This window comes from Naegleria lovaniensis (genome assembly GCF_003324165.1).
Source record: "Naegleria lovaniensis strain ATCC 30569 chromosome Unknown tig005, whole genome shotgun sequence".
Classification (NCBI taxonomy): domain Eukaryota; phylum Heterolobosea; class Eutetramitea; order Acrasida; family Naegleriidae; genus Naegleria; species Naegleria lovaniensis.
The window spans coordinates 612,141-632,907 of NW_025407827.1; the positions used below are offsets into that span (position 1 = coordinate 612,141).

The 20,767-nt window shown below is 36.9% G+C and overlaps 12 protein-coding genes across 12 annotated transcripts; 3 read left to right on the forward strand and 9 right to left on the reverse strand.

Moving 5' to 3' along the window:
• Positions 1–119: 119 nt before the first annotated feature.
• Positions 120–1,853, reverse strand: C9374_012657 (uncharacterized protein; the record flags this gene model as incomplete). The annotated part of the gene is made up of 1 exon (XM_044688447.1): positions 120–1,853. The coding sequence occupies one exon, from the start codon at positions 1,851–1,853 to the stop codon at positions 120–122; it is 1,734 nt and encodes a 577-aa protein (XP_044554299.1).
• Positions 1,854–2,019: 166 nt separating this feature from the next.
• Positions 2,020–2,987, reverse strand: C9374_012658 (uncharacterized protein; the record flags this gene model as incomplete). The annotated part of the gene is made up of 2 exons (XM_044688449.1): positions 2,020–2,329; positions 2,395–2,987. The coding sequence occupies 2 exons, from the start codon at positions 2,985–2,987 to the stop codon at positions 2,020–2,022; spliced, it is 903 nt and encodes a 300-aa protein (XP_044554300.1).
• Positions 2,988–3,935: 948 nt separating this feature from the next.
• C9374_012659 (uncharacterized protein) lies at positions 3,936–4,662 on the forward strand (the record flags this gene model as incomplete). The annotated part of the gene is made up of 2 exons (XM_044688450.1): positions 3,936–4,219; positions 4,287–4,662. The coding sequence occupies 2 exons, from the start codon at positions 3,936–3,938 to the stop codon at positions 4,660–4,662; spliced, it is 660 nt and encodes a 219-aa protein (XP_044554301.1).
• Positions 4,663–4,742: 80 nt separating this feature from the next.
• Positions 4,743–6,122, reverse strand: C9374_012660 (uncharacterized protein; the record flags this gene model as incomplete). The annotated part of the gene is made up of 5 exons (XM_044688451.1): positions 4,743–5,138; positions 5,442–5,562; positions 5,652–5,719; positions 5,793–5,847; positions 6,055–6,122. The coding sequence occupies 5 exons, from the start codon at positions 6,120–6,122 to the stop codon at positions 4,743–4,745; spliced, it is 708 nt and encodes a 235-aa protein (XP_044554302.1).
• A 441-nt stretch (positions 6,123–6,563) lies between these two features.
• On the reverse strand, positions 6,564–8,488 carry C9374_012661 (uncharacterized protein; the record flags this gene model as incomplete). The annotated part of the gene is made up of 2 exons (XM_044688452.1): positions 6,564–7,798; positions 8,023–8,488. 2 exons carry the CDS (start codon positions 8,486–8,488, stop codon positions 6,564–6,566), a joined length of 1,701 nt encoding a protein of 566 aa, XP_044554303.1.
• Positions 8,489–8,752: 264 nt separating this feature from the next.
• On the reverse strand, positions 8,753–9,469 carry C9374_012662 (uncharacterized protein; the record flags this gene model as incomplete). Its single annotated transcript, XM_044688453.1, has 1 exon — positions 8,753–9,469. The coding sequence occupies one exon, from the start codon at positions 9,467–9,469 to the stop codon at positions 8,753–8,755; it is 717 nt and encodes a 238-aa protein (XP_044554304.1).
• A 1,093-nt stretch (positions 9,470–10,562) lies between these two features.
• On the forward strand, positions 10,563–12,629 carry C9374_012663 (uncharacterized protein; the record flags this gene model as incomplete). The annotated part of the gene is made up of 1 exon (XM_044688454.1): positions 10,563–12,629. The coding sequence occupies one exon, from the start codon at positions 10,563–10,565 to the stop codon at positions 12,627–12,629; it is 2,067 nt and encodes a 688-aa protein (XP_044554305.1).
• Positions 12,630–12,801: 172 nt separating this feature from the next.
• C9374_012664 (uncharacterized protein) lies at positions 12,802–13,590 on the forward strand (the record flags this gene model as incomplete). The annotated part of the gene is made up of 1 exon (XM_044688455.1): positions 12,802–13,590. One exon carries the CDS (start codon positions 12,802–12,804, stop codon positions 13,588–13,590), a length of 789 nt encoding a protein of 262 aa, XP_044554306.1.
• A 141-nt stretch (positions 13,591–13,731) lies between these two features.
• Positions 13,732–15,733, reverse strand: C9374_012665 (uncharacterized protein; the record flags this gene model as incomplete). Its single annotated transcript, XM_044688456.1, has 3 exons — positions 13,732–14,103; positions 14,163–15,445; positions 15,502–15,733. The coding sequence occupies 3 exons, from the start codon at positions 15,731–15,733 to the stop codon at positions 13,732–13,734; spliced, it is 1,887 nt and encodes a 628-aa protein (XP_044554307.1).
• Positions 15,734–16,468: 735 nt separating this feature from the next.
• On the reverse strand, positions 16,469–18,239 carry C9374_012666 (uncharacterized protein; the record flags this gene model as incomplete). Its single annotated transcript, XM_044688457.1, has 3 exons — positions 16,469–17,126; positions 17,210–18,044; positions 18,086–18,239. 3 exons carry the CDS (start codon positions 18,237–18,239, stop codon positions 16,469–16,471), a joined length of 1,647 nt encoding a protein of 548 aa, XP_044554308.1.
• Positions 18,240–18,668: 429 nt separating this feature from the next.
• Positions 18,669–19,509, reverse strand: C9374_012667 (uncharacterized protein; the record flags this gene model as incomplete). Its single annotated transcript, XM_044688458.1, has 2 exons — positions 18,669–19,140; positions 19,355–19,509. 2 exons carry the CDS (start codon positions 19,507–19,509, stop codon positions 18,669–18,671), a joined length of 627 nt encoding a protein of 208 aa, XP_044554309.1.
• Positions 19,510–19,937: 428 nt separating this feature from the next.
• On the reverse strand, positions 19,938–20,753 carry C9374_012668 (uncharacterized protein; the record flags this gene model as incomplete). Its single annotated transcript, XM_044688460.1, has 1 exon — positions 19,938–20,753. One exon carries the CDS (start codon positions 20,751–20,753, stop codon positions 19,938–19,940), a length of 816 nt encoding a protein of 271 aa, XP_044554310.1.
• Positions 20,754–20,767: the final 14 nt, after the last annotated feature.

Genomic DNA, 20,767 nt, shown 5'->3' on the forward strand with positions numbered 1-20,767 from the left:
CGTACTTGGATATCAGGTCAATTGTTTTCAACAACAGGGAAGTTCCTTATTGCATCCCAGTTGAGGCCGAGGAACGGACATTGAAAACGGTACAGTACAGGTAGTGGTAAGCTTCAATTTTATTTAAGAGGAATAAATCGAAAACGAAGTCCATATTTCACTGCTTCTCTCACCAATTCTAGATCCTTACTCAATTCCTCACTGGCCTTATTTAAAATTTTGCCATCCTTTGTTTTTTTGATCATGTTTTTCACGAATTGCTTGTCACATTTTAGTTCTTGTGGAGCAAATTCAAACGTCCAAGGTTGTTCCTCCATGCATTCCATAACCATTTTAGTTGTCACTCTATTTTCTGGGACAAATTCCAACATGGAAGCATCTTTTTGTAGTGCTTTCACAATAATATCATGGTTGTTCTTCAGTTCATCGGATACAAATTTATAAGCACGACCATCTTCACTTACGGCTGCCATGGCCACTTCAAAGTTGTTTTTCAACTCTTGAGAAGCCTCTTGCAAAGCAGATCCAAAACTTTTTACGGCTGCCAACACAATCTCAATATCTTCCTTCATTTCAGAGTCAGCATAATATAAACTTCTGCCATCAACCTGTACAGCTTGCAGGACCAGGGACTTATTACTTGCGTGACGTGTTCCTTTGAGTTGACGAAGACACCCTTTTTTAACATACGCTTCAATAATTTCATCATCGTTCCTTAATGTTTCATTCTTTACAAACTGAAGAGCATAATCTCCATCTGCTTTGACTGCTTCCAATACTATCTCTCTGTCACTCAGAAAGTGCTTGGGTATCATGTTCAACAGTTGTCCTTTCTTTCTTACAGCCTCTAGCACTATTTCTCGATCTTGTGTTAAATTGTTCGAAATAAATTCATACATGGCAGCATTTCCTTTAACAGCTTCATATGCAATTTCTCGGTCGTTATAAAAACCTTTTGCAAATTCAAAAGAATCTGGATCATGTTTGACGATCTTTAAAATAAATTCACGATCGCAAGTTGCTATCATGTGTGAATCAAAAAACTTCAATATTCTTAACTTTTGAGTTCGTCTACGGCTGTCTTTGGTGGTTGTTATTTTAGAATTAAAGGCAGCTGAAATAATTTCATCATCGGTTAACAACTCTTCGTCCATCCATGCAAGAGCTTTTCTATTATTCAAAACAGCTTCTCTTACAATTTTACGATTTGATTGTAATTCTGTACTTGCAAACTTCAAAATGCGACCATCTTTCTTTACGAGCTCCATAATTAAGTTGTAATCGTTTTCGATAATCTTTGTTGCTGGCTCTTGACAATACTCTAATACATCATAGGCAACAAATTCGCTATTTTGAGAGAGAGGATGAAAAAGGGCTTGTTTTACAATATTAATGTCACCTCTAAACTCCTCGGAAGCATATCGAAAAGACTCTGGATTTTGTTGAATGGCAGTACAAACAATTTCACGGTCTTCACAAAAAGTGTCAAGAGCATATGATAACGCATGGCCATCCTTTTTAACAGCCTCCAATACAATTTCTCTGTCCGATTTGATTTCATCGGGAGCAAAATATAGTACTTCTGGACAAATTTTAATGGCTTGTAACATAAATAATTTATCGGACGGGGTAGGTAATGGAAATTCTCTTATAAAGTCTCTCAAATATTCACAATCTTGTAAATCCTTTAAATACCGAATTTGTTCGCTCAAAATGTAAGCTCTTAATTTTCTCTGCTCATCCATCATGATTTTTAATTTTTGGCCCCAATAATTAGGCTCGATCGCTCTAGTACCCGAGTAATCTAATAGGAGGCAAACGAGCGAATTCTGCTCTTGATCATTAAAAAGCATTTTTTTTAAAAATTCTAAAGAAATTATCAATTCCGAAATGTCAATGATGATTTTTAATAATGATGAAATTTGATTCAGTCTGTACGCGAATCGTGTGATATGAATAAATCTTCTATTCATTTCCTTTTCAAGTTGTTAAGATTTGATTTTGAACCCTTCTCATTCATTAAGGTTTTTTAGTAGATACCATAACATAGGGCAAATTGAAATCGATAAGATCCTCATCATCCTTCAATCCCAATACACGCATCATTTTCAATTTATGATCATTTAATAACTGCTCACGTTCAATCATGCCATACTTCTCTCCATACGCATTCACAGCACTCCATGTATTTAAATATCCAATATAATTCGAGAGTGATATTTTGGACTTGTCCCAATGTGTTTCATATACGATATTCTCAGGAAATGGAATGTGAGGAATGGTTTTATAGGCTTCATCGAGATATCGTCTTCGTTCGGACCAAAACTCTCTGTGAAATTATTTCACACGGGTGTGAACCAATAATGACACTCCATGGAATAGGATGAGACTTACCTTAATTCTTCTCCATTGTAAAATTCCTCAAATATCTGTTGTGCTTGTTCATTCTCGAACACATTCGAAACATATCCCCATGCACAAAACACACCTCCTCGTTTCAAGTACTTTTTCACAAGCTCAAAAACCTTCTCAAAATGAAACCAATGCACACCCTGAGCCACTGTAATAAGATCAAACACTCCATCGTTCGTATCTTGTTGATTTCCATCCAATAATTCGGTCTTGTACTTTTCTACAATTTGATCCAAATCTTCAGCAGCAGCAACTTCAAAGAAAACTTTGCAATCGGAAGGAACTGAACTCTTACGAGGATGATTCAAAGCATTTGCAATTTGATTCAAACTGGGATCAATTCCGATAATTAATTTACAATTTCTTTGACATAGATCATAGGTTGCCTGTCCACTGCCACATGCCAAATCAAGAATGACAAGCTTTTCGGATGGAATGGATGAAATCTTGGGCATGATCTTTTCATCGTACAGAGAGGCAGGATAGGTGGGTCTAAATTTTGAATACAAATTGGTGTGATGAGCAGTTTCAAAGAGAGCGAATTGATGAGTGTTGCTTGGATGGGCAGATGACATTTTTTGATTGTGGAAAATTTCGAATTTCGTGCTGTGGTGTTGTTTTATTAGCAAAACGTTGAAAATTTTGTCCGAATGAATGAACGGAACCAAAATGATTGGCGTAGAGTTTCATTCGATCAAAATCTTGGAGTCTAAGGAAGACATCGAGATTGGAAGGTGGAACGGTTCAGTCAAAATCTAAGAGATCATAAAATACAATACATGATCTGTGCAAACAAACATCTTAAACACAGATGATTATCATGGTGATGAATAACGAGGACGGTTCGTTCTTGCAATACAATCCATAGATGGAATCACAAGGTTTGACATCCCTTTTCAGTCGGTGCCTGGCAGATTTCAAAGTCCATCTTTGACCTCAAACGTCAAATAAGGTGCCCGGAGTGAAAATGCTTTCCGATCTAGTGCGCTAATGTTTTGCCACTCAAGAAACGTCTCTCGTTCAATCGTTCATGCCACATCAACAACTACAGTTACGTTCATGTCTTTTTCTTTCAACAGGTCGTTCACTCGAAAGTGTTTTGCATCAGGATTGCTGAAAAAATCGTTCATTTCTCCGGATAAAGCGCTCAAATAGCACGAACAAATTCGCCACTTCCACAAATCCAGATTTTCTTTAAAAACCCAAAATGTAAATTTATTTCTAAAAGTCGATACTAGATAATTCAACAATTCTCCACCTCGGCCTTAGAATGGTTAAATTACTGACACCCTGGAAGGGAGGTAGAACATCAACCACCTCATCACGCTCAAAAGAAATATCTTGATCTCTCTCTCGTATTTGGATTAGGAATATTTTGGTACGTTTCATTGATCTTCACTCCGTACGATGGTTCATGATCCACAACCAAATAATGAACGATTCTTGCAATGTGAGAAGACTTGACCATGCCTACCCGGGATGCACCCATTCCTTACTTTAATATACAACCTAATTCCACCCGAATGGCTCGTCCTGCTGTGATGTTCCATTCCAATGATCCTACGAAAGAATTATCAACGGAATTGGTACCAAATCTACTGAATGTTCAACCTGCAAGTTTATCTTCTCCCAGCTCCAGTTCTTCCTTCTCTTCATTGCAATCATCCTCAAACAGCTCGATAACGTCCCTCAATGATCATTCGCCATTCCCGTCCACGATACAGAAAGAACGAGGAATTAAAATTGAAAAGAAACACATGCTTGAAGTGCTTCATATGCCTCAAACACAAGCCTCTGCTGTTTTAAAGTAAGTAATTGCTCTTCATGTATATCATGTTTTGCATGTTCACAGACAGGCATAAACTTGATATCAGATGTAGTCTATCCACTCTGAAAAGGAGGTTCTATGCCCTCAAAGATGAAATTGGTATTGAAACTTGGCCTCAATTCTTTAAGGACATTCGTCATTTGAAATGCTTTCCCCAAATATATCCAATGAGCCTTTCCTTTATCATGAATTCAGAGATGAGAGAGGAAAAGGACATTCTTGCTCATGAATGGAAATTGATCCAGAACGCGTTTGCCTCAAATTCAGTTTCGTGTATCTCTTGTCAGCCTTCTTCGACTTGGATATCCAAGAATCAAAAAGCAAAAAAGAAGAAGGCCTTTGTGGAACACAAATTTGTCATGTCGTCGTTTGTGAATCAATTGATTCTTCCTGCTAATAAAACGGTATACACACAGAGGTGAAATAAAGTTCATTTCATTCCAGTTTCAGTCCATTCTTGACACTTCCATGATCTGAGGAATATGTGTAATTTTATTAATTACTAAAAATTGCATAGCTTAGCAACTCTGAGAGGGTTAGAGAGGAAGGGTAATATACAAGTAAATTCATGTGAAATAATTATTGACGTATATAATTGCCAACAATTCAAACTGTTCTTTCGTGCTGCGAGTTTACACTTTCCCTTCTTCTCGTTCTTTTTACCGACATCAGGAGACTTTGGATCCAAAACACATTCAATAACATAGTTGAAAGTTTCCTTCAATCCCTCTTGAGATTTTGCTGAGCATTCCGAATAATATTGAGCTCCTACTTCTTTAGCAACTCGTTGTCCTTCATCTGGGCTCACTACTTGTAATCCCTCTCGTTGAATATAGTCCTTGTCTTTACGAAGATCACACTTTGTACCTGCAAGAACAATTGGAACTTTTGGACAGTGCTGTTTTCACATGTGATGATGAAACAGACATGATATTTGTTCATATTGTTGTTGTTGTTTCCCAAACAAGAATGCGGTTAATATTATTTTGTTGTTGTTGCGAACGTAATGGAAGTACGAAGATGAGATGGAAATTTCGTTCGATGAGACACATCAACGAGACAGGTAGATAGGTCCATAAATTTGTTGAAAGGTATGGTGTAGTTGATGACACACGTAACAAGAAAGTACCATTCATCAAATAACATTTCGAACCAAATGTTCGAACGCTTGAGAGTTCGACAAAACCTTTTGAATACTTACATGTCTAACTTCGGGAACCCATTTGGCTTTTACATTCATTAAACTTGTGTGGTTGACAACAGAGAAGCAAACAAGAAAGACTTGAGCATCTGGGTATGACAATGGCCTCAAGCGATCATAGCTGTTGTTGTTGTTTGACAACATACGGGTTGAACAAGTGTCAAATGTCAAATATGTTCATCAATATTAAACTCTAATGTGAGTACTTACTCATCTTGACCAGCAGTATCCCACAAACCCAATGAGACAGTCGTGTTCTTATACATAACGTTTGCCGACTATTATTGACACAACAAGTGAATAGCTCTACGGTCAACAACCCATTCGCAACTGCTATTTTCAAATACTTACATAGTTATCAAACACTGTTGGCACATAGTCCTCTGGGAATGTATTCGACGAGAATCTATTCACAAAAAGTGAGCGCATCATCGTGTCAGAATGCCATCACCACACGAGTTAAATTTTATCATCATCACACATTTCGAAAAGTCAAATGAATTATTTATCGCATCAACACCCAATCAACAATTCAAGAGTTACATCATCAATCATTTAAATACATTTCATTCATCATCATCAACAATAACAGTCATAGTACAACAACACTTACGAGATTAATAAACAAGTCTTTCCCACTGCTCCATCTCCTACGACGACACACTTTATAGAAGTATCCATTTTGTTGTTGTTGGTGTTTGAAGAGTTGTTTTTCTTTGAATTCAAAAGAAATGTTTGTTGGAATACGATGAAGGCTTTGTTTGGTTGAAGAGACTCTGTGTTCGAGTGCTTCAGTAGAGTTTTCTTTTAAAAAATTTTTTTGGCTTTTCGTTTTGACGCGAAAAGTTCCGAGTTCTGATTTGATAATTGACAGCTGCTTTGTGGGCTGGAATGCTTGAACTGAGAACATGACGCTCGCTGAGGGTGATTTAAAACGAAAACCTTTTCCACAATAGTAGTGCTCTGTTTTTGATTGTATCCACGCGTCAATTTGTTAATAGATCCAGAATTCCGAAAGTTGTTTACAGTTCTTTAAATTGTTACAAAAATCAATACAATGGAAACTTTCTTCAACTTTCTCTTCCAAAACATTTGATCAACTGGCAGTCAACATGATCGCGTTTAATATCCATGATGATATCCAATGGAATCAAACATGTCTAATTTCTGTTTTCGAAGTCCATAATTCATAAATACATTTGGAGTTTGAAGCTCCATATTCAATAAATTAGAAGGAGTGAAACGTTCCCAATAGGTTGGAACATTAAGGGTGGAGGACTTGGTCGATGAAAGATTTGGATTTGAAGTTTTAGCAAAATTTGTCCAATAATTCATCATGGCAGCTGACAACTCTTCTTCTTGTGGTGTTAATGGTAAATTCAATAATTCTGAAGTGTGAAATAATATTGGAAGTTCAGAACCATGACAGACATGACCAATACAGAAAGGATATCGTGGCATCCATGCTTCGGTGCTAAATGAGAGTGTATGATTGAATTCAAATAAATAGACGGGAATGTTTGGTTGATGATTGTGAATATTCATGAGTGCATTTCGTGTGGGTGCTGTGAAAATATAATCCGTTCCGAGAATGGAAAATTCCACACGTTGATCACTGCCACTTGGAGGATATAAGGAATGAACTTTTGAGTAATGGAATAATCCAAATAAAGCAATTAAGGCACCATCGTACTCGTAGAAAGGAAGAGGATTGGAAAGTGCCAAATATACAAACATGATGGCTTCTTCTGACAGGGTTCCCATAATCATTGGAACTTTGGCATAATTACCATTTTTGAAAGCATCTAAGGGTTGTTCAAATAATTCTTTACCGTCGAGACAAGGAGTCCATGGCATGAATGAAATGATTGGATGCCAAATATTTAAATGATTGCTTGCAGAGTCTCCAATGCTCACAACATCTTGCCATTTCATATTTCTAATGCATTGAAGTGTGTTTTCAGATTTATAACATCCGCTTTCAGTAATGAAACGATTGCCCAAAAGATCACTACTCGAAATGTCTCGAAATGGAAGTGATAATGGATTGGATTGAAGAATGGCTTTGTGGAAAAGAGGCCAACTTTCCTTATTCATTAATAATGCAGTGACACTTCCAGCTCCTGCTGACTCTCCAAAAATGGTCACAGAGTTTGGATTGCCTCCAAATGCTGAAATAAATTTCTGAACCCATTTCAATGCCAGTCTTTGATCTTTAAGAGCAAAATTACCTCTGATACCATTCTTGGAATCAACTAGATATCCAAATGCTCCCAAACGATAATTAACAGTAACTAGAATGACATTGGTCTTTCCAACGAAATATCCACCATCGTAGAGTTGACAATTAGCAGTTCCTTTTAAAATTAATATAGATGTCCACAATACATTACGTGACATATTTGAACATAAAAATTTGAATTAAATCATCAGTTCAAAAATCATGACGGGGTGTTCATGATTTGCATGTATGATTAACGAATAATAATAATAATAATATTATTATTATCAATCGATTCATTCATTAATCATATTGACAATAACAAGCTCAGTAATTCATCATGATAATTTCACAACCTACCCATATCAAAATGACCACCCGGAAAGAAAACCATGACAGGTAAACTTCCATTGCTGTTATCCATTTGGTCAGGTGTGTAGACATTGAGACTCAAACAATCCTCACTCATTGTCTCTGCACATAAACCTTTTGGTAATAAACAATTCTGTGGACATTGTGGACCAAATTCAGTTGAATCTAACACTCCTTGAAATGGAGTAGAAACAGGTATTGGATCATTCCATCGTAGAGAACCAACAGGTGCCTGTGCGTATGGAACGTTTTTAAAGGATCGGAAGTTGAGAGTGGGACTTCGTTTTCCTTTCAAGACTCCGAGAGAAGTTACATTATATATGAAATCAATGGATGGAAAAGGAGCATTGGATGATGATGGGCTAAAAGATGTGGAAGGAGGCTCATGATGATGATTTCGTGCGGCTCGCTTTAATTGATCGATTAAAGAAGCAAGACGTTGTTGATGATTCATGATGATTTCATCATTTCCATGAATTTCGGTGAGGAGGAGCGGCGCCAGTAATGTGGTTATCATCAACAATGCCATCACGATGATTGTCGCGATGGGAAAACGAGCTCCGAGTGTTGGTAAAGTCGGCTGGAGAAGCATTGTGTTGGGTTTGATTTTTTGGATGTGAAACGGAGGATTTTCATGAACTTTCAGAATTGGTTTTGACTCAAGGCAGGAAACGATGATAGCATTGCCAAAGAATGTTATCTTGGGAGAGCTCTACTTTTATTGCAAAGTATTGCTGACGTTAGGAGAGCTATTGTCTGGATAGTATGTTCCTTCTCTAAAGGTCACATTGATCCTACCTTCCAAACCTCTCATATTTAACGTCTTAGGTCTTGTATCGTTGCAAAACACCTTTTTTACTGTATGCCACATCATTCGTTGTGGCCCACTAAATATTAAAATATCTCCTGATTTTAAATGCAAGTCATGCTCGACATCCTTGTACCCATTCACTTTGTAGCTGAAAATGCAATCATTTCCTAGCGATATGGAGACAACTGGACTTGTTAATTGCGCTTGTTCTTCCTCTGTCAATCCAGAAATTCTGTCTCTGTGCCATCCTAGTTTTCCCTTAGTCGTATAGTAGCATAATTGAACAATTTTAAATTTGTCTTCGCATTGTTTTAAAATTGGAGATGCGTCTTTGGCAGCAGCCAGAGGAGTGTGACACCACTTGTCGATTAAATCTTCTCTAAAACTTTCAAAAGGAATATCCAAAAAGCATTTGAAGAATGGAGTTTCAAGTGAAGGCAACTCTTCTACACCGTTAATCGAGTTCTCCTCTCCCTTTAATGCTCTTATACAATAATCAATTAACTCTTGCTGAAAATCGTAATCTTCTCTGTACGAAGTGATTAGAATTAATCCATCCAAGATCACTTTAAAGGAAATACTTTCTTGTTCCATGTTGCTGCTTGATGATGCACTAGAAATCATTTTTTATCGTAGGTATCGTGGTTGCTGTCTTTTTTAACAATAAATAGTTCATCTTTGAGTGCAATTTGGAAAATCTAATGTGAACTTTGTTTTCTTAATAACAAACATTCTCATTTAAAAACCGCTTTTTGTAGTGTTGGCGTCTCTGAAAACGGTATGTAATCCTTGTCCACAGGTAGATGTTGTCGAAGACGCTCTTCTTTTGTTTCAACAACGGTATCGTGCTCCTCCCAATGTTCATTGCAAACCACACAAAGAAATGAGCTGGTAAAACATTGACATTTGCATGAGGTTGCCGTACATCGCTTGCTTGGACATTTGTGATCTCTGAACGAGTGTTTGCATTTGCATTTCACTTCGTATTTCTGTAGATCAACTTGATAAATGTGATTGTTGATTTGGGACAAATCACACTTTTACTTACAATCTCTTCGTCGCTCTAACCAAAATTCACCAGTTTCAGCAGGTCGTGTAGGTATAAATTCAAACATTTTACATCCCTTGCATGAAGAGCAATTGGTAATCTTATTGTTTATCAAGTGATCTTTCAAGGTATGTCCACAAAAGCACAAAGAGTTGAGAGCAACTCTTGAACAATCTCTAAACGAGTTTTGAGGCAAGCAGGATGCCTTACTCCGGGTTCTCCACACAACATACAGTCCGCTTTCGAGAGAGAAATGAGCAGCTTGTAACTGTTCATCCATCGTTAGTTGAGAGGATGGAGTGAGTCCATTCCGAGCGATCGATTGGGTCATCATATTTAGAGCTTGATTATGAGGGTCAAGTTTTTTGATAGGATCACTTTTTTTGAAATACATGTCCCTTGGAGTCATCTTTTAGTTTTCCAATGAGCTGGCTGTTGTTCTTTAGAGATAGGGGTTGATAGTGAATATATTTTTTTGTAATTTTCTGGCGGTTGTGGTGTCTTTGACCCCAATACAGCTTTTATTACAATCATAAATCAAAATGCAGCACTGTTATCGTTTGTTGATTGAGTTTTTAAGGATTCAAAAGGACTACTAAACTGATCATCAAAAAAAATGCAGCTGCAACAATTATACACTCAGTGCAAATTAGAAAACCCAACAAAAAAATGAACAACATTCCGATCGATATAGTTCTCCATATGACTGATTTATTGATTTTACAACCTCAGGATCTTGTGAATTTATTTCAGATCAACCATCATTGGAAAGAAATAACGGATCAAAATGAAATATTTTGGGAGCGCCAATTGGCAGGCTTATTTTGCTTGATTTTATCATCCAATAATGATTCCGACAACAAAACCTGCGGCAATGAGAGACAAAATATCACAAAGGAATTTAAGAAGGTGGATTCTTTTTATAGAAAATTCTTTTTTAATAGAAACGAGATGAGAAAATTATTGTCTTGCAATAGCATGTTGAAAGGATTATTGTTCCAAAAAACACAACAGCGCAATGATTTCTTAACAATCATTGACAACAATGAGAAGAAATTGAATTCAATGAATATACAAGGTGAAAACAACATTTGTTTTGTTAAAAAAGTTGTTACATCTTTGATTTCTTTGATACGACAACAAATACATACTGACATTCAAAAACGATTATGGAAAATCAATAATCAGCACAACGATCACAGTAATCATGTTTGGAAAGCATTGGAACAGTATGAATTTTTTAAGAGAAATGAATATTTTCAAAATGAGAAAATGATTCGATTTGGTTCAACTATTGATCTTCATACAACATATTTCTCAAATTATTGGAATTATTTGTTGTCGTTAAAACTTGACGACGATGAATCAAAGACAAAATCACATTATTTACAGCAACTGTTTCTAGATCAGAGTATCCTTCCAAAGAAAAATGTGTTACATAAGATAATAACGCTACTGAAATGCACTTGCAATTTTATTTCCCAATTTGAAGAACATGAACGAAATCTTGAATGCAGAATGATTACTTTTCAGAAAGCTATTGAAAAATTATTCTTAATGCTTTGTGGGCATTTTAGAAAAATGTCTCTCTCAACAAGGATAGAAAAGTTCATTGAACTCACTATTGAAACGATCATGCAAGTGGAAGAATTTTCAGATTTATATTTGTTCCTTTGGGTTCTAGAGGAACAACGGACATGCATTCATGTAAATTTGTTAGATAATTATACCATTTTGCTCAAGTTTAGAGAATCTCAACAACAAAGGTTCAATTGTTCTACTGAAAGGAAATTGCAAATTTTTTCTTATATTTCTCAATATTATTACTTGGATCCCAATATTGCGGCAGCATTTTGTCGATTGGAAGACGTGACAATGAAAATGTCAATTCTTTTTTCCTACTATTCAGCTCCATTAGCATTACCTTACATTATTCCCGAAATGAAAGCAATACACTGTGAAGAAAATGATAATGCAGTTCTAGATTTATTACGACTATGTCATTCAGTTTTCCTACGACATGGTAAATCAACAATTAAGCTGCTCAAAAATTTTCTCCATGAACAACAACCTTTCGTATCTGTAGTGAAAAGATTGTATAATAATATTCCTGCATTAGAAAGAAAACTAAAATTCTATTACAGAATGTGTAGTGAATATTTACCAAAGGATAAGATTTTACCCTTCCTTAAACGAGCATATTTAGAGTGCTGGAATAATTCTTTGTTGAGTTTAGATGCAACAAAGAGCCTGACTGAACTATTTATTGATGTCTTTGATCTAAAACCTTCTAACTGCTCCGTTGACCGTTATGGAAAGGATTTGGCTGAGTATATTTCACAGTGGCAAGAATTCTCTGTTAAAGATGCCATTCTCTGTTATCAGATGACCAATGAAGAAGAATATCGATTGCTTCACATAAAAGTACATCCTATTGCCCACTTTTTAATTATGCAAAGGCATTGGGGAAATAATTATGGGAAAGCATTACAAGTCATCAAGGATGAATACTTTAAACAATTTGGCAATGACAAAATACACGTACCAGTCTTGATAACAAACTTGCAGGAAGATAAACAACTAGTTACGGACGACAGAAAGGTAAAACTGCTCCTAAAGATTCCCTTCAACTCTGCCAAAATCAAACAGCTCAAGATTTATGTTAAAGAAATTACATTAAGAGAGCTATTTCAAGACATGTATTATGGAGATGTTGGTAATTTGTTCAACTGTTAGAGCAAATTTGAAAATTTCCATCAATTAATACCTAAGGAGGTAAGGACTTGTTGTCAAAATATTTAAGTTGTTGCTGCCAAAGTTTTCTCTTATGCCTTGAATTACCGGACTAAATCTTCTTTGTGGCGCCTTTTTTAAAAATTTAATCCAACAAAAAAATATTATAACAGCCATGGCCTCACAAGTCTATCATGATGTTTCCACACTATCGGCAGCAACCTCTACGATGACCAATGACGATGAGGAAGTGAGATCACCGAGCTCACCCTTCTATAATTTACGGAATGAACAAAAATTTATTACAGCAGCCGAGTACAAGGACTCGCAGGACTATCAAGACGAATTACATACGAGTCATGATGACCAAATGATTGTTTATGATGAAGATCCTTTTGGTATTCCTAAAGACCCATTTGAAGAGGATTCTAATGAAGATATTCTTGATTATCAGGACTATCCCGAAGATAAGTATGATGATGACCATCATGAAGACGAAGAGAGATTTGAGAATGAATTATATCATCATGATGATGACACTCGACTTGACACTTCTAGAACTAAATCAATATACAGTGGAGGATTGGAGGATTCTTTCATAAGGACTGCTGTGTTATCACCTACTGGTTCTGTTACATCAACTTTTTCAACTCGAAGCAGTCGATTGAGAAGAATTAGTGGATATGAACCACTTTTAACACCACAATCTGTCTCTGAAAAAAGAAAATCATCTCGTCTCTCCGTGTCAACACTCCTTCCACCAGATGTTGAGAGAAAGGACGTTGTTGCTGGTTTAATTCCTAGTTTACACGTTGCTTTATTCATCATTGTGCTAATGCTTGCCATTGTATTTTATAGCAGCGAACTGCATTATATTATCAAACCCGCTGTGAGATTTATTTCAAGGCTATTGAGAAGGTTAAATGTGAAAGTGTGGACTGAATTTGATGAGCTAGAGCTTTAAATTGATGGACCTCATTCGTAGTAAATATGACGACAAAATTTTATTAAATATTTTTAATTTTTAATCAAGAAATTGATGGAGTGGGATGTTATGAGGTGAAAACTAAGAATTCCTTAGTCGTGAACATGAAAGCAACCAAGTCTAATAAAATTTAGACTTGCTTTCTTGGAACTTTCTGTAATAAATAAAACCAATGGCAAACACAATTTGGAAGAAGATGAAAATGACTAATAGCCAGCCATTACTAAATCTTTGCATTTCTCCCAACGACTCTGATTGTTTAGAGATTCCTTGTTGAATGTCACCATGGGAGCGTTGAATGTTTCCAACATCATTGTAAATGTTGGTGATGAGTGAGTCCAATCTTCTAAGTTGACTGTTCAATGTATCAGTATCTCTCTTCAACTCTGCCAAAGTCACAGCCACATCCTTCTTTGTGTCTTCACTAAATTCTGTGAATTTTCTTTGCACCTCTTCCTGTTTTTTAGAAACCTCACTCACAAACTCCAAAATCTAAAAGGTAAAATATTTAACCAAGAATTATTAGTACCATCACAAGCAAAAATACTTACATTAATAATGTCACTCTTTGTAGAAGACTTCTTAATAGTTCTTGCAACCTCTTCTAACGCTTCCAAAATAAGCAATCCAGTTTGCATGTTAAAAGTGACAGCACCTCCTTCATGATGTTGAACAGGTGGTTGAGCAGTGTCACCTGGTTTTTGTTGTTGCTTAGTTTGAGCTGCTTCTTGGTGTGGTTCATCGACGTGCTTCATCTTTTCCTTGAGATCATTGAAAAGTTGTTGCTCTTGTGCCCAGGTATCCTCTTCCTCCTTCTTCTTCTTTTCAAGCTCAGCAGTTACATCATGTTGCAAAGTGTTACTAGTATGGCTGTGAGAATCAGTATTATCATGATGATCCTGTTGCGGCTCATTTTGAGAGTTTTTCAAAATTTCTTCCTCCTTCTTTTGTTTTTCGAGGTACTTTTGGAATTCTTCATAAGGATCGTACCAGCCTCTGTGATGGTGAGATTCTGGTGCCTCTTTGTGTGGCTCAGAAGCAAGATCGTAGGTCAAGAAGCTGTGCACGTCATGATTATCAGCCAAACCTCCAGTGGCAGCAGTGATACCGAAATAGTATCCATCCTTCAAGTGTACATTATTAATTTCGAAACATTTGGTAAATTGTCCAGTGCTTGTAGTATCCATATAAACACTCAATACTCTATTTTGATAAGTAATACGAGCCGTAGTTCTACCATGTGTTGGATTTCTGAAATCTGCTCGACAACGATCCAATTGGTTGGCTCTAAAATCATTATCCACGTCAAGCTTCATTGGAGATCCATGATTCATAATTGCAATCACAGCTGGATTGTCTCCATCCATGTTGTTATCATAGGTATCAAACAAGATGCCCAAACCATCAAAACTTTCCGTATAACCCATCAAGGTACCAGTTTTCATTGGCTCTCTTGCATACCAAAAAGCTAAACCATCAGCACCAGGATTGTGAGTATTGTGAATGAGGAAATCCAATTCAACTTGCCAACTCTTCATATGAACTGGCTCCACATTCCAAATGTAACCAGTTCGTGATTTAATATTTGGAACAACCCGAATGTAATTTTCAGTAGCAATAGCACTTCCTCCGTATTCCCAGTATGGAATGCCTTGTTGTCCTCCGTAAAGGAAAGGAGGCTTGAATGAGTGTTTTTCAGCAAATTCTCTGTTACCACCCGAAGAACTATTGTTATCAAAATCTCCATTTCGTTCATCATCGTCTTCTTGTTGTTGCTGTGGTGGTGGTGATGGAGGTTGTTGTTGTTGTTTTGGTTTTCTGTAATTGTAATTGTCTTCATCGTCATCATCGTCATCATCATCATCCCATAGTCAGGCTCACGACTGCTACGGCGAGTCTTTGCCTTTTTCTCAAGGTTTAATCTTCTTCTTCGTCTTCTTTGAGCCTCTACAAATATGGTTGTTGTTGGAATGGATTGAGAAATTGCTCCCGATGATGAAGATGAGAAGGAAAGAAGTCCACTTGTTATTTGATAAGATTGATTCATGCCATCCAGGATGAATGGTACCAAGAAAAGTAGGAGCAGTAAAGCCGCAGTTCCATAGAATTGTCGACTCTTCATGATGAGTATACTCAGATTGTATGACTTGTTTCTACCCTAAATGAATGTATTGTGTTATTGTGTGTAACCAATTAATCACTAGTGTTGAGATTAAAATCTATTTCAAATACTTTCTGTATCGGATCTATTGTGCTGTGCGTTTGGAATCAAGATAAAATCGATTCTGTGCTGTTCCGAAGCAAGACAAGTTACAACAATTTTTTCTCTGTTGTGGATAACCTTCCCATGACGTGTCATCCTTTTCTTTAGATATTTCACAACAACGAGTGAATGACAAAGTGCAACCACATTACCAAATAAATCTTGACGAAAAGAATGGCGATGTATGTTGTCCTTGAACCCTAACCTCCAACGAATACCATAAATAATACTCTCTCCCTATTCAATGAATTTAAAACCAAGCACCCAAAAATTCAATTCGCAACCATAATACATGAGGCTTAATTCTTTAAAAAAATGAGCCTTTATCTAATACTCACCATCCTCTCTCAACCCAAACAGTTACCTCACCGTTCTTATAAGTAACCAATGTCTTTCGCCTTTTACTAAAGACATCCGTGTTAGAACGGACTCATAGGTAACGCGAATTTTTTCTGCCACTTCTCGGTGGACCTTATCAACAAGAGAAACAACAATTTGAATTGAATTATTTTGTATTTGAAGATGTTGTTTTCGGAGAGTTCTTCTCTCCTTCTTTTTCTTCGTTATTTACAAGAATGTTGTTTATGGATCCTCTTAAACCTTGTTTTCAAAAGCAGATCTAGAGAGGGCCTTGTCATTTCTTGAGATTTTGGTATTGGCAGCAATGATATCAGAGAGTGTTACACGGTCAACGGCTTTTCTGACTTTCTTCATCCATGCTTGTCTTTGGTGAGAGTAGAAACATGGGTCTCCCTTCACAAATGCTTCAAATTGATCCTTAATAATCTTGGTGCCCAAGCTACCGAGTTGAGAATTTCCTTTCTTTGGCTCAATAAGCATACCCAACCATGGATCGAGATCCTTCAAATCCTCTCCAAAGTATTTGACAAGCTTTTCACGGAGTTCAGCATTTGACGCCATGTCAGAGGCTGTGAGTGGCTGGAGGCCTAAACTCTTTCTCATGTCGTTGAAGGATGGAAGACCTGCATCACGTCCTCGTTGAATGTTATTCGCAGCTAGATCCAAACGAACATTGGGACCAAACAAGAAATCTCTAAGCCCATCAGCAATCTTTTCATCAAGATTTTGTGACGGCTGGATACACAAACCTCTGGTAATCATCTCGAGTTCGCCTTGAGTGTTGGTAAGTCTTCTAAAAGCGTTGAATGCATCCTTAAATTCAACAGGATCCTTTTCATTACCCTTGTCATCGATTCTATGAAGCTGACAGGACACGAGTGAGTGGCCGAATCTATTCAGAGTTTAGTTTGTGAAATTGTTCCCAAATTGTTGTGAAGTCTCATATCACGAAATTATTCCAATATTAGTACTTACCTGTAAGCAGCGGTGGCAAATTCGTTAGATGGTGTCACATCGATATCTGGATTAAATTTCAACTTGTAAGGATTAATTTTGCTATTACCCAACAATTTAGAAAGAAATTCACGATAGGTAATGGACTGAATTTGAGCGCAATTGATAGATCTAGCAGTTTGGTAAATGTACTCGTCGACATGCTTCTTTTTGGCACTCTTCTTGCAAATTTTGAATCTCTTTCTTACAAGGCGAGCCAATCTGTTGTGCTCTCTAAGGAAGAGGGTTTGCATGATGGTGATTGGCAATGACTCAGTGACACGATCATCTCCAGCAATAATACTGTTATTTCCACCGCCTGAGAAGAATTTGCCATTGGTGTGAGGGAATGAATTTGGAAGGAATTCTTCACCAAAGACATTGTTCACTTTCAATAATCCTCCTTCCAAAGTACGCAGTGCTTTGGCCTTAATTGGGTCACTGGCATAAATTTGAGAACAGTCCATGTAACCAGTAATAACGTTCACTTGATTGACTGGTTGTCCAATGAAAATAGTCTTTTCTGAAGAGAAGGTACCTCTTGTGAAAGGAATGGTTGGTGTTGAAAATCTGTCACCTGGTGGCACAGGAATTGGGAACGTTTCACTGTTTCTTCCTAAAGCCATGGAGTCAATATCGTGGTCAATGAATTGAGCAAAAGCATAGAACATGGCACTAACACCAAACTTGTTGCTAGTGTCGCACTTCTCTTGTTTACAAAACACGTTACTGAGTTCTCTAGCAGAATGCTTTTGACGTGGAGGAACCCTCACGCCGTCCGTGTAAGCTGCACCAGTCAATCTTGGGAATGATTGGCCTGTTGACCAAATGTTGGATGTTTTGGATTCACTCCGATACCGTCATACGAATAACATGCCTTCTTAATTGGGCGAGAGAGTTTTTTCAAATCCTTCAAGCGAATCTCTTTGCTGAGTGTCAGGTGTGCAAGTATGAGAGCAACAACTGTCACCACTAATGTACAACCAAGCAATAGTTTGCTTACAGAGGCCATTTTTCTTTGTTTTTGGTGGTTTTGGTAGAGTTTAATTCGGATCTATTTGTAGTAATGCGTCGATGGTCATTGTACTCATTATGTGAATTCAATGCCAGCCCAAAAATGTGTCGCTGTTTGACATGGTCTTTGTTGCTTGTCTCTCTTAATTAAAAGGTGGGAACAAAAAAATTTTGACGTTGAATAAAAAGCCCAATGGGTCGTTTGAAATCGTTAATGTCATAAACATCCACCTTCCCTGTTAGAACTTTGTTCAGTTTAGTATTAGATAAACAATGTGACAACGAATGGTTATAAAGGAATCTGGGAGAATTGACGGTGACACAAGTTCTGGAATACAGCTGTTCATTAAGACAATAGGAAGATAATTTATGTAATTATTAAGGGTAGACGAGTTCACAAGTTAAATTGTCGATGTTCAACCAACTCTTAATTTTCGAGAGCTCCATAGTTCATTCTAGGATCAAAGGTCTCATCATAAACAATCTTGTCATAGTCTGATCGATGATATTTTTTGTATTGCTTTGGTAATTTAAATTCTCCAACAATCACTTCTTGATCGTATGACAAGCCTACGTATGGAGTGACATTCCATCGAAATTTCAGTGTGACATTACTGTCTCGAAGCTCATTGCCATAGTCTATTAAGGAATATTTTCCTTTCAAACGATCATAAATCAAGTGTGTGTCTGCTTTTCCTTCGAGGACATCACTTCTTTCAATGATTTTGTCCCATAGCATGACTTGATTCAACTCATGAGACGGTGTTGAATATTCAGCGTAAAGCATGCAAAACAAAACTTTAACGTTCCAATTAAAAATTGGAGTGAGATCAGCATCAAGCTTAAATTCAAATGAGGCCCTATCAGGATTGTAGTATGGCCTGAAATCCAACTTGTTGCTATATTGCGAAAATAATTTCATGATGATGAAATTTCCGAAAATTTGGTTCGCAATAAATGGTGAGTAATTATCAATCATAATATCATCAATATTATTGGTATTCGATGAACGTTATTATTATCCAATTCAAAACAAATAATTATTGAAATATCAGATATGGAATCAATCATCGTCTCATTCCGAATACGATCATCATTAATTTCTTGACTTACAATTTAAACATATTTGTAACCTCAACCCGAACGTTTACATCTTGCGGCCGAGCAGCCAAGAAATACGAAGAGACCCCAAAACAAATAGCCATCAACCCCAATATCGAAATGGCGTCCGTGAGCACACTACTCAAACGACTCGTCCAAGAATACATTTTTTTTCTGCTTTAACTAATTATTTAATGATTTTAATAAAACACGTGTTGGTAAGCTCGATGATCGACAAGTTGAAAGACTCATCATCAAACACTACGATCGATATATAAAAAAGAAGGATGTTTCCAACTGTCCACTCTGAGGCAGGGAAGCCAGTAATCGGAGAGTTACAGTTTTCCACATCCAAACCAATTTTGTATGTAATGGTTGCTGATTGATCACTCGCTCCCTAGCTCATTAGAATATAACTTTCATGGTTGTATGAATGTATGTTAGATGGAAATAAGTATCTGTTTTGTGGTTCAGATTAATTGATTGTCCCCACGTTGACGTGATCACGAGTTGGGAATTCCCAATTTTGTTGGATTTCAGTTTGACGAGTTCGAATTTTTCAAAAAGATTTATTGACAAACAAAGGGATGGGGTATTACGATTCATTCGGAGAGGCTTCCTTGACTTGAATGAATTGATCGATAGACTTCTTGATGTCTTGAATCTGTTCCTCCAAGTGTTCGATCTTCTTTTTCAATTCCAAGTAGCCATGCATTGATATGGTAATTGTGGTTGTTGAACTTGGTTCGATCTGAAGTAAAGTTTGAGAATCTCCAGTACTGGAATGAGTGCTTGCTTCGTCGTCGGTCGATGACGCATCTGATTTTCGTTTCTTTGACGAAGAAGTGTCAGCGATGAAAGTTTCCTTACTAATCAGATAGTGACCATTCTCTGCAGAATTCTTTGGTTGAATGAAAAGTACAATATGGAACTCTCCATTTTGCTTTTTGCAATGTTTAGCTACGGTTTGATTGGATCGTAATTTGCTAAACTTTCCATCCCATTCGAGCAAGTTGTCAGGTACTTTAACATTTCCTTCCATTCTTCCTGGTTCCATTAAATGAGGACAACCTTGCTTGAAGAGAAAAAGATAATAGAATTTGTGAGTATCAGCTTTTGGATCGAAACCTGTAAGGATGGTTTCAATTTTTGTAAGTGAGATCTCAAGTTTCCATCTTCCTAGATTGTTTCCCCAACTTCCAACATGGATGGTCTGGTTTTCATCTTTTTCCTGATTCAAACAATCGAGTAATTGTCTTGACAACTCGGAGCTGTCGACATCTTTTGCGGTTGCGTATGAGTGAACACCAAGGTAGTGAAAATTGCAAGTCCTATCATGTGTTTCCTCACTTTCATTGGATTGGGAAACTTGTGATGGACTTTGAGACGAGTCACTGTTCTTTCTCTTCATGGAGCTTTCAAAGC